Source organism: Rhinoderma darwinii, chromosome 5 (assembly GCF_050947455.1).
Source record: "Rhinoderma darwinii isolate aRhiDar2 chromosome 5, aRhiDar2.hap1, whole genome shotgun sequence".
Lineage (NCBI taxonomy): Eukaryota > Metazoa > Chordata > Amphibia > Anura > Rhinodermatidae > Rhinoderma > Rhinoderma darwinii.
This window is the reverse complement of record NC_134691.1, coordinates 311915865-311928445: the sequence shown is the minus strand read 5'-3', so window position 1 is coordinate 311928445 and position 12581 is coordinate 311915865. Positions and strand designations below refer to the sequence as shown.

The 12581-nt window shown below is 42.5% G+C and overlaps 1 protein-coding gene across 2 annotated transcripts in view; it reads left to right on the top strand.

Moving 5' to 3' along the window:
- Nucleotides 1–12581, top strand: part of CREM (cAMP responsive element modulator) — a 40429-nt gene that overhangs the window by 9669 nt on the left and 18179 nt on the right. For both annotated transcript variants that reach the window (XM_075827448.1, XM_075827447.1), the window contains exons 3-5: nt 5116–5192; nt 8993–9126; nt 11055–11216. In XM_075827448.1, coding sequence (XP_075683563.1) covers nt 5116–5192; nt 8993–9126; nt 11055–11216 — 373 coding nt within the window. The remainder of the gene's footprint in view (nt 1–5115; nt 5193–8992; nt 9127–11054; nt 11217–12581) is intronic.

The following is a 12581-nucleotide window of genomic DNA, read 5'->3' as shown; positions in this document are numbered from 1 at the left end:
GTTTTCCCCTCTGCAGCCTCCATTTCTAATTCACAGTTTTCTCTGATCTAGTGGGTGGAGCATAACTGCTATCATGTCTCCCATACACAGCACACATAGAGAAGAGACCATCCTGCTCCCCAATATCTTTGTTGCACACCCTAATTTCATAGATTTTAAACTCTTGCAAGCAGGGTTCTGAATACTCGTGTCTGAATTGTAAATTAGTTTTGTCACTATGTAATGTCTGATATTGTCTGTTTATGTTCCCTCTAAATTGTAAAGTGCTGCGTAATATGTTGGCGCTATATAAATAAAGATTATTATTATTATTATTATAAGAAGCAGCAGCAACATGGAGGAGATTTTCTCTCTGTCATTCTGCTCCTGCCTCACCCTCCTCTATCCAAAGACTACTATGGTCAGCAAGTAACCTGATCCTTCAGTGAGCTCAGAATCAGTCTCTCAAGACAGATTTAGCTGTAAATTCAGTGTGAGTGAAAAATTAGGAGGGGGAGGGAGAAAAGTTGTTCACTATGTGCTGTCTTATACTGACACATTAACGATACTGAAGTGTTTAGACAGTGAATAGACATTCCTTCCAGCCAGGACGGGATGTCTATTCACAATCTCTGCACTTCGTTACTGTTTCTGTGGTACTTACAGCAGAGCAAGCGTAATCTCGTGAGAGTACACTGTAGATGACAGGTTACAACGAGATTACGCTTGCTCTGCTGTAACTACCACAGACAGAGTAACAAAGTGCAGGGATTGTGAATAGACATCCCGTGGAATGTCTATTCACTGTCTAAACACTTCAGTATTGTTAATGTGTTAGTATAAGACAGCACATAGTGATCTAAAAGGATCCCTATGTGCTGACTAAATGAATGGAGAGGAGTGCATGATGCTGATTGGTCAGCGTCATACACTCCTCTGTACAACGCCCACTTGGTCTAGCGCAAAAAACATGCCCACTTGGGCATTAAGAAACTCATTAGCATAAATCTAAAATCGCTAATAAAGTGGTAAAAATAGATTGTTTTTTTAAATAAAAAGCACTGCTGTCCCCTACATTATAGCGCCGATCTCCTTATGTAGGAGATATGGCACTTATAATGTGGTGACAGAGCCTCTTTAAGGCCTCATGCACACGACCGTATCCGCAAATACGGCCCACAAATACGGTTCCATATTGCTTTATAGTCATCAGCAAATCATCAGCAACGTACCCATTTCTGCTGAATGGTATCCGCAAATACGGTCCGTAGTGCATCCGTATTACATCCGTATATACGGATCCGCAAAATAAAGAGGCCTCGTTGATGGGAAATCCCCTTTGTGTCGATTAGCAACACTTCTGTATTTGCGGATGGCTATCCTTATTTGCGGACGCACCTCCGTAGCCATCCGCAATTTTGTCTTCCCCCATATACTTCTATGGAGGAGTCCATGCCGCAATTGCGGACCAAGAACGGACATGCTCCATAATTCCCGGCACAGTTCTTCGGAACGGACACTCATCCGTAGCGATACGGAAAGGTGTCCGCGTTCAATGGAAGTGAATGGGTCAGTTTTTGCGGACCGCAATTATGGTCCGCAAAAACTGAGGTTTTTTACGGTCGTGTGCATTTGCGCATACCATTCAGCAGAAATGGGTACGTTGCTGATGATTTGCTGATGACTATAAAGCAATACGGAACCGTATATACGGTCTGTATTTGCGGATACGGTCATGTGCATGAGGCCTTAGGCTCCATGCACACGACCGTGCCCACAATCATGGCCCGCGATTGCGGGCACGGCCGGCCGCTGACTGACAGCCACATTTTCGGGCCGTGCTCCCATACAAAGTGGAAAATGGCCCGGCCCGGAAAATGCGAAAGAACGGACATGTTCCATAATTCCCGGAACATTTCCACGGCACTGACACCCTTCCATAGTTCTACGGAAAGGTGTCAGTGTTCAATGAAAGTGAATAGCTCCGTTTTTGCGGACCGCGATTGCGGTCCGCAAAAACTGAGGTTTTTTGCTGTCGTGTGCATGGGGCCTTAGTTTTGGATATCAGAAATAAATTGAGGGAGAGAGGTTTCCCCAAAGAGGTAGTGAAGAAGGCTTATCAGTTGGCGAGAGACTCATTTTGGTCCCAAGAGAGTGAAAAGAAGAGATCACAAGACTTATAGGCACTTTCGACTCTAAATAACCAGAAGTAATGAAAATACTTAATAGATATTGGCGTATTCTCAGTGCAGATATGGATTTAGCGGATAGAATCACTAACCAACTATCTGTCACATTCCGAAGGGGAAAGAATATAAGGGACAGAGTGATGCACAGCTATTTTGATCCAATACTGCAAAAGGGAACATGGCTGGATAGGAAGATTCCGGGTACATACAAATATAACAGTTGCAGAGCTTCCAACTTTACCCAGAATGGGAGGAAATTCAAAAGTGTCACCACCGAAATCGAATATGATATTCGAGATTTTGCGAACTGCAGAACAGCAGGGGTGGTTTACCTGATTACATGTCCATGCCCACTGAACTATGTGGGTAAGACTATCCGGCAATTTCGTCGCCGAATTAGAGAACATGTAGGGGATGTGACAAATGTAAGGGATACTCCCATATCAAAACATATACATGAGATACTTCAAGGAAGAGCGGAATGTTTACGTTTCCAGGCGATTGAACTGGTCCGTCCACCAAAACGAGGAGGGGACTGGGACAATTTGATCCTGAGGAAAAAGAGGCCCAGTGGATCTATAGGTTGGCATGATGGCTTGAATGAGCAGATAAATTATACGTGCTTTATTTAAATATCAATCTATTAAGGTCCAGTCATATACAAAATGTAATTCTCCAAAATGGTACTGGTGTCCCACTTATATATGTATTGTGGGTCACCTTGTACTACATTGTACATTAATGCTTCGTTAATCTACTTCCTATAGTGTGGGACCGGAGGGCATGTTAGACTATTGGTTGCCAGGTTGCAGTCTTGAGCTGGACAGCGTTCTTGTTTCCCATGACAATAGGTTACTCCTCCCCCAGACGGAAAGAGCTAGAGGCTATAATGACATGCACTTCGCTGCCTCTCTCTGCGCATTCGCGTTTGGTTAGGCGATGGCTGTAATTTCCAGGCATGTCACCTGACGCGCCGGGTGTCACATGACCACACGTCACGAATTACGCTTGTGATACTGATTGGCTAGCATAAGGGCTTGGCCTCAGCCTAAGGGGCGGAATATAACTTATATATACTCCGAGTCCTGAGTGAAGCGTGCCGCTGATATCAATGCGAGCACGCTTCCGTGTGTGTAGCTGAAACAGAATATCTGTACACAATTCAATATTGCTGGCGCAGTAGCCAGTTTTATAATGAACAGACCCCTGATGACATAATTATACAGAAATGCGTAGGGTCAGACATGAGAAGGGATATATTGCCGTAGGTGACAGCGTCATTGATATTTTACCCTGACACTGGGGTTCTTAGGAGCGGTAACTGCAGACTCCGGTGTTGTTATGGGTTCTATCCGCTGTAACACCAATGTCTAAACATTTTTTGATCCCATATATCATATTAATATATTCATTCAGTAGGGTTCGCAATTGAATCAATAATGAATGATATTTTTTCATTAATTTAGCACGGTGGGCTTTTGTCACGGTGGTGATTGTGTCAGGGCAAAACTTCCTTCTCCCTGTTATTCCACACCGAATAACCACCTCTGTAAATTTAAAACTGAGAGCATGCATGCATGGAAAAAGTACACCAGACAGACAAGTTGGTACACGTCCTCCCTCAGTCAAATAGGAAGTGAACTGAACTTTTTTATTGAACAAAGAAAGAAACACAAAACTCCTCCCTAGAGATGTGGGATGTGCTTAAGCCCCATTGGCTCTATTCAGCTGTAAGTTCTTCTGTACACTCCTCTTGCATTCCAGGGGCGGTGTCTCCATAGGCGTGTCCGTCATGCATACTCCTTTGTGTTCCATAGATCCAATCTCTTTGTGTAATATACTGATATATACATACATATATATGTAAGGATAATATGTTTGCAAACAATATACATGGTAATGATCCCTGACAATTGTACCCTTGATTTTAGCGAGTTATTTAATACAAATTTACAAATTTTACTCATTAGTCACAATCAGTGAATTGTCGATATCAGTAGTGGTACAAGATCACAGTATTCTCACATGTATCTATAACATGAGAAGATAATTTTCACTGGATTTTCCCTTCATGCTGCTTTTTTTGAGAGCCTAATGTGATATGTGGTATGTAACTTATTCTACACGGTACATCAAAACTTGCACCTTGTACTTGCATTTTATCACTAGGTAATCTGGAGGGCAGGATGCCCTACCCACCCACAGTGACTGACGTTATCCTCTGTATACACTCTCATACAGCTATCAATCACTGTGTGTGGGCAGGGATGCTAGCGAAGATTTACATAAGTAAATGCAAATTCATACTGCCACAATTTGGAATAAATTAAATAATGTTTGTCTTAGCAATCCCTTCATTGATCAAATGCTGCCCCAGATGGCAAGTATACTTTAAGTACTAATGTTATGCCACTACAGCTCAAATCTTTTCGGAATACAGTTCAGGGCTCATGCAAACACTTGTTTTATGGCTCAGTCAGTACAAGCTCCAAGTTGTGTATTTCTAGGGGAGAATAACTCAGAAATACGGTGCCACATAGTGTGCCTTTGGCTCTATAGTAAGGATGTGTGCGGCGGTGCTGCCATGTGCAACAGGCTCCAAACCGGTAAAAATGACAAAAAGTAATATACTTACTGCTTACACACCTGCTGTTCCCGCACTGTCAGTGCCTATGATTCTTTGTCACTACTTCTTTACATCATCAGCATGACATGTCGTCCCCTATATGTGACCGCGGTAGCCTATAGCAGTAACATCACAATGTACGTCTGCAATGGGCTGTCGTGGGTACGTGTTGTGGATAACACGTAATTGCAGTGAGGATTCAGATAGGATGCGGCCCAATGGATGGAAATCCCTTGTAAATAAATGTACAACATATTCGCATTAATAACAGACACCTTGAAAAAAAGTCATAGATTTGTACATTCCTTTTTTTTTTTTTAGGTAAAAATAGTGGAACCTTGGGAGTATTTACAATTACCTGAGGCAGGTGAAAGTAAGAGACGATGTCATCCGTATAAGTAAGTACAAATGCACAGCACCAGCATGAATTATGATATTTATAGTGAAGCTCCGCTTTCACTTGACTTTTCATTTTTTTTTAGTTCATTTTATGACACATAAATTAGAATATTTGTAGAATTTGGATTAATTACCTTTTTGCTACCTCTTCTTGTTTTAGTGCGCATTTTTAATAAAATTCCAGAAATTCATTAACAAACCTTTTCAGCTTCAGTGTTGCATTAGGTTTCTAACTTTCTAGTTGTAGACGTGATGGGATCCATCCGCAACCTCATGACTGGGGTACGGTCCCTGTACCCTTATAATGGGATCATGTGTAGGTGACTAAAAGTTGAAAATGGTTGTAAGCATTCATTATCGATGCCCATAAGGGTTGTCACTTCTCTTTCTCACATAGGAGTGAATAGGATAGAGGACCAGTCAGCCAGGAACTGATTGAATATGGTGTTTTGCCAAATGTAATGAACATAACTTTCTTTGTTATAATTGTCCTCGTATTCACACATGAAAGCAGATTACATCCTTGTATGGCTGGTAATACATCAATCTCTCAATTCTCTCCTTAACCCACCGACATCAACTTCTTCAGCACACAGTAGGAACACAAAAAACGAAATCAGTCAGAATACAGGACTAAAGGCTCTTTTCGACAGAGCGATTATAGTACAAATTTTCGTATATTTGTTCAATTGTAAGAGATAATCGCCACACGTAATAGCATGCAACGATTGAACAACGAATGATAAATTGTTGACCATATTTACCTGAGTGATATATTATCAAATGTCGCTGCCCCATCCTCTTTACTAATCAGAAATCTTCCAGTCGTTTTCAGATCAGTCCTTTGCGCTCCACTTACAAGCTCTTTGTGTATAATTGCTGTATGGGCGATCAGAGTAACGACTGAATATAGAAAATCTTTAGCAAATATTATCACGTGTAAAAGACCGTCTTTCGAAAGCAAATGACTTGCTAAATCATAGCTCGTCGCTAGTTCATGAAAGAATATCTGCCCGTCTAATAGGACCCTAAGGCTCTGTTCCAATCGGCATCCTGGTTTCTATTTATAACGGAAACAAGCGCGCAGTGGCAGACCTGTCGTACAACCGATACGATTGTCGCCCAACGGACCACATTGACTTACATTGGGGTCCGTCGGGTTCCATCGTGGTATCCGACGTTATGGCGGGATTTTTTTCTTGTCCTGTATGACAAACTGCGATGGAGCCCCCAACACATATGTGGATATATCCCAATAAATAACTAAGGAAATAAATAATTCATCTCACGTCATTGTTTTTGCAATCTCTTGGCAAAGGTTTTTTTTGTTTTTTTTAATAATTAGGATTTCTATGCCACATTCACCACAGTGACAGAAGCTATATAGAGGAGTCTTCTAATAAAAGCAAGAGACCATCTCATCAGCTGTCATGTGACATTGTCGTACTTGTATATTATTTTTATTAGCCAAAAGTAATTGGGAAATTGGATCTAATTTGCCCTGTGCAAAACACTATTCAAAACTTAGCTTGCACCTCACGTGAAAGTTTATCTACACACTTTCTTCATTCTTCATTCAAGAGCATTTCCTAAAAATCTCCGATAAAATTTAATTAATTTTGGCAGATTTCATAAGCCAGTCTTAGCTTAAAGCCCGCAGAGATAAGATGCAACAAATTATTAAGAGATGCACGCCTCCTAATAAATCTATTGAATCTTTGGCTGTCTGTGCACTACAGAGTGAAATTTAAATTGGGTAGGATCTGGCGTAGATTTCCGCTTTAATTTACTGGTGTTTCTGGCATAAATTTTGATAAATGTTTTAGGCCGAAGATGGCCCCGCCCCATTCTGCCAAGCATCATCCACTTGACAAAAATGGCGTCATTGGCGGAAATAGCACAAAAGACAAAATTTTTTGACTTTTCAGTTGTTTGCAAATTTTCTACACGAAGAAAAGTTGATAAATCCTCCCCATTGAGTTTTTCTAGTTATAGCTTTTTCTGAAATACTGGCGACAGCCAAAATAGCTGACATTATAACTCCCATGGGGGCTGTTGGAATCTGACTAAAGGTGGCCATACACATAAGATTAGCATTGAACAGATTGCGGCCAATCAATGGTATGTAGGATCTGACCATGAACATGACACATTGAACTGGTAGATCAGGAATAGAGTAAAGTGTAGGCTGTATGTGGCCAGTCACACCATACACACATAGTTTCAGCTGACAACCAGACAAAAAATATCCAACATGACCGATCACATTTTTGGCAAAGAATTCAAGATCAACAAAGCGGCAGAGCCAGTGCAGAGAGTGACGTCACCAGTCAAGTTCCCCACGGCAGGATCTGGAAACGGGGCCACTTCGGAAAATGTAAGTATATTACAAATGTATTTACATTTATAAATTACATGCATTAAAGGGGTTTTTAAAAATATGATGGTATCTCGGACAACCCCTTTAAGGCTGGATTCACACTGAGTTTTTTGCAGGCAGAAAATCTGCCTCAAAATTCAGTTTGGAATTTTGAGGCAGATTTTGCTCTGGCTGCACGCCGATTTTCGCAGAGTTTTTCGCCCGCGGCCATTGAGCGCCGCGGGCAAAAAACGCAGCGAAATACGCTTTGTCTGCCACCCATTTATGTCAATGGGTGGTCAGAGATAATAATAATAATAATAATCTTTATTTATATGGCGCCAACATATTACGCAGCACTTTACAATTTAGAGGGGACATGAAACAAACAATATCAGACATTACATAGTGACAAAGTTAATTTACAATTCAGACAGGAGGAGTGAGGACCCTGCTCGCAAGAGCTTACAATCTATGAGGACATAAGGGAGACACAAAGTGTAACAGTGTTTGTTCTGTACAATAGTCCAGCCATTTTTTATACACGGGGTGGTACACATAAAGCTGCATGAGCCGGTCACCAGCCAGTATCCGTGTATGATGGACATGAAGAGAAGGAGTGTGAGGGAATCTTATTCTGATGACTAATCTAAAAGGAGGGCCATGGAAAGGAGTCAGATTAGGGAATGTTATAGGCTTGTCTAAATAGATGTGTTTTCAGGGCACGTTTAAAACTGTGGATATTGGGAATTAATCTGATTGTCTGGGGTATCACATTCCAGAGGACGGGTGCAGCACGAGAAAAATCCTGGAGACGGGAGTGGGAGGTTCGGATTATGGAGGATTTTAATCTAAGGTCGTTGGCAGAACGTAGAGCCCGAGTAGGGTGGTAGACATAGATGAGGGAGGAGATGTAAGGAGGTGCAGCACTGTGGAGAGCTTTGTGGGTGAGAGTAATAAGTTTGAATTTTATTCGGAAGGGGATGGGCAACCAGTGCAGTGACTGGCACAGATTAGAGGCGTTGGTGTAGCGGTTGGTCATAAAGAGATGTAGACGCCCGAAGATAGGGCATGTCCCTTCTTTTTCCCGCGAGCCATTTTTTTTGCTCGCGGGGAAAAAACACCTCCGCCTCCCATTGAAATCAATGGGAGGCATTTTCATCCGTTTTTTGGCGCGTTTTCTGTGTGAACTGACGCTTATTCGTACTTAATGCATACATGTCACCAGCACTCTAGAGTAAACAATGACATTTCTGAATGAGAAGTTCTGATCGATGAGGTGACCATGGGGACCGTGATCCCGCTTCTGTGTATGTAACAGAAATAAGTGTACACCTGTCATTCTGAGAGCTCTGTACATGGACATGTGCCCCATGAATGAGTAGTTTGTTAGGATGCTATGTATAATATGTAATACCTTCCTACCTGTATGTCATTCAGGAGCATATTGAAAGAACTGTCCACTGAAGATTCTGCATTCCCAGAAAGTATCCAGCAACATACGGAGGAGAATAGGATTCAATCCCCTCTCACTACGATGACATGTCCTACACAATGGCATCCTCTGACAACAGGTAGAAATCTCACTAGACGGATGTGGAGTCAATGAGACCGGTCTTCGTGGTTTTTAATACGATGTTTAAGCCTTCATTGGATATGAGTTAAGAGTCAAAGGGTCAGTTCACACGTTGCGTAAATACTGTGGTTTTTCCGCAATGGAATTAGTTGCAGAAAATCCGCAGCAAATAAAGTAGCAGCAAAGTGGATGAGATAAAACAAATCTCATCCACACGCTGCGTAAATAACAAGCGGAAAAAACGCTCAGAAATGTACCTGCGGTGCGGAATTTTATTCCGAGGCATGTCAATTGTATTTGCGTAAACGCTTCTTATTTGTTGCAGGTTTTCCGGCAGCAAATAACAGTTGTTGCGTTTTTTGCGGCGGGTTCGCAGCGATTCCACCACAAAAAACGCAACTCAAGAAAAAAAAAACACCTCATACTTACCCAGAAGTCTGTGTTCCTCCCTCCACCTTGGCATCCTGGGATGATCTTTCATCCCATGTGACCGCTACAGCCTGTGACTGGCTGCAGCGGTCACATGGAATGAAACATCATCCCAGGAGGCCGGCCTGGATGACGTCAGAGGGCCGGCCTCCTGGGGGGACTCTTCATCCTATGTGATTTCCCCTGCTATCAGGCCGGCAAGTTTCTGCAGCGAACATTCCGGGCAAAATATTGCACCACCAAGGGGTTTGCCCGGAATTCCCTGCGACGCACAGGGTGGATACGCTGCGTGCTATTACGTTATATGTGTAAAACCCCCTAATGCTATACTGGTTTCATCGGCCAGCACATGGAGTCATAAGATTATCAGTGGGATCTGCTTAGAGAAATCTGATGTCTAAGTTCAGCTTCAGTTCTTGAGCCTCGAAATACCATAAGTTGTCATCTAGCCCTAGAGGATCACAAACTTTGGATCAAAGACCAATTAATGAATGGGAAATTCCAGGACATGATGTGAAAGAAACTAGAATATATCCTGTTTTAAAGGGGTTTCCCAAAAAATAAATAAAGCTTTTTATGTCCCCAAAATAGAAAAATAATACTTTACATTTTTACTTACTTCATTGATTCCCACTTGCTTCTGCACCATCGGTCTTCACAGTTCACGTCGATCCTTGTTTATGATGTAATGTGACAAAGAGTCGTCCATAGGGACAAAAAGGCACATAACCCCGGCAGAAACATTGCAGTTGTATGTACATTTTTACAGCCTCCATTTATTTTTTTTACATTAAACTAGTAATACAGTACAGTAGATCAACTCTTGTCACAAAAAAATGAAAGTGATAATTTTTATCATTAGTTCTATATTTTAATCAGTGAACATTTTGTACAGTGGCCAATTATTGATACAAATGATCGGAATAGTTAGAATTGTTACAGTAATTGCTATGTGTGACCGGGCCTTTAATTATTACTGCAGATCTAGATGTGAACTTGCAGGTAGTAATTTTGTGCAATCTGAATTTAGCCTTTAAATGTATTAGTAGCGTGTGACATCACTGGAGTATGAGGTAAGGTATTCACGGTACTTTGCTCATCATTGATAATAGGAATACTGCTGATACCATAGGTTGAGTCATACTCACTGACATCTGAGAATGAAGTGGGCGGTGAGAAGACCTGCTGGGTGTCCTGGGAATAAATTACAGCAGTACTATTTCAGGCTTTAAGGGGTGACAACAAATTTTATGGCGATCTCTCACTGGTCATCGTTCTGGCAGGCAGTCAAAATAACTTCTCTATTAATGGTCATTGCTGAAGGAATGAAAAAAGAAAACTGTCCTGATGCTGACTGTCAAGCCTAAAAGTCGTGAAGCCCAAGAGAAGATATAGAAAGTGAAGACCTACCCAGAATGCACCTGTAACAGCACTCAGGTCTATTAGTATTTGATTTTTGGTTTTGTGAGTACTTATTCTTGTTCTTCTCTTTTTCAGTAATTCCAACTTGCATGTCAGGACCAAATGGAATGCAGGGATTACCAGCTTTTGCTATGTCCAATCCAGGAGGTCCTAAGCCCGGAGACATGGTGCCGTATGTAGGCCTAGCAGGAGATGGTACAACATTTTATATTCCAGGCAATGGAGTTCTTGTCCCAGGTAATGTAGATCCTTTTACGGTCTGTTTTCTGGTTAGCATTTGCCTATAAGTGCTATAGAGGGTTGCCAACCTCCACTTCAGTCATTTCTTGACGACTGAGCTAAAAATCACGGACAGACCAAAATTTTTACGGACACATTACAATATGATTGCCTGTGAACTGTGCAAAGTGCTAGGAGTGACTCACCAATCACAGCTCCACTTGTAGCATTCCCCCGCTAACCTAGGCCCCATGCACACGACCGTAGTCAGACATGTCCTATCTTTTTGCGCTCCAGGCTCCCAGGTTTCCACGTGTATTGCCCGGGAGCCTGGACCGCAAAAACATATGACATGTCTTATTACGGCCGCTTTTTGCGGTCCAGGCTCATTGAAATTAATGTACACGGCCATGTGCCTGGCACTCTGTGGGTGACACTCTGCGGTCGTCCGTGCCGCAAATCTACGGTCGCGTGCATGAGGCCTTAGGTGATGTTTACTCTAATTAGAAACGTTCACTTTCCCTTTTTATCTCCATCCGGCCCAGACCACTGTGACGACTTATTCCAGGCACGACACGTCTCTGCCGAATTTGACACACAGGCATGTTGGTTTCTCGCTTTTCCAGCATCCTCCACACCTATACCCCATCCTCTAAACAAACTCATAATCAACAGTGCCCCAGATGATGATAATTATCCCTCAGTGCTCAAAACAATAAAAGCGCTCCCTCAGTAACCGTGCCCCCACACAGTAATAATGTCCCAGTTGAGCCCCCTGTAGATAGCGCCACACACAGCTCCCTGTAGATAGCGCCACACAGCCCTCCTTGTACCTAGTGCCTCACAGCCCCCCCTTGTACCTAGTGCTACACAGCCCCCAAAGCGGAGAGCGGTTGCAGTAGCCTACTGCTACTACTCTCCGCTCATGACGTGACTCACAATTAGGAGCAGGTCATGCGGCGGCGGTCTGAGTGTGGTCGGTGCCGGCCCGGGAGTGGACCAGTCCAGTCACCTGACCTGAGTCACCTGACCTTATGTCACTTGGCAGCGGCCTACATATTTTCAGATTCCGCAGAAGTCAAGTGGAATCTGAAAATATCCCCGTGGCGTACTGTTCCCTTTGCACTGGGCATGCACATTTTGGCACATGCGCAGTGCAACGTTCCGGGAGAATGAGAAAAAAATCCTGGACGTTTTTTTTGGTGGACTGCCAACCCTGGTACTATAAACAAATAAAAGGCAGGTTGTCCAAATTCTAAAAAATAACGTTTAATAGAAAGCAATGATAAAGATTATAATAAGCTACTACAGTATAGAAGAGGGCAGTAGAGGGACTGATTCAGGGTAAGACTGTCCCACGAGAGTACCAGAGAAATCTCCAAT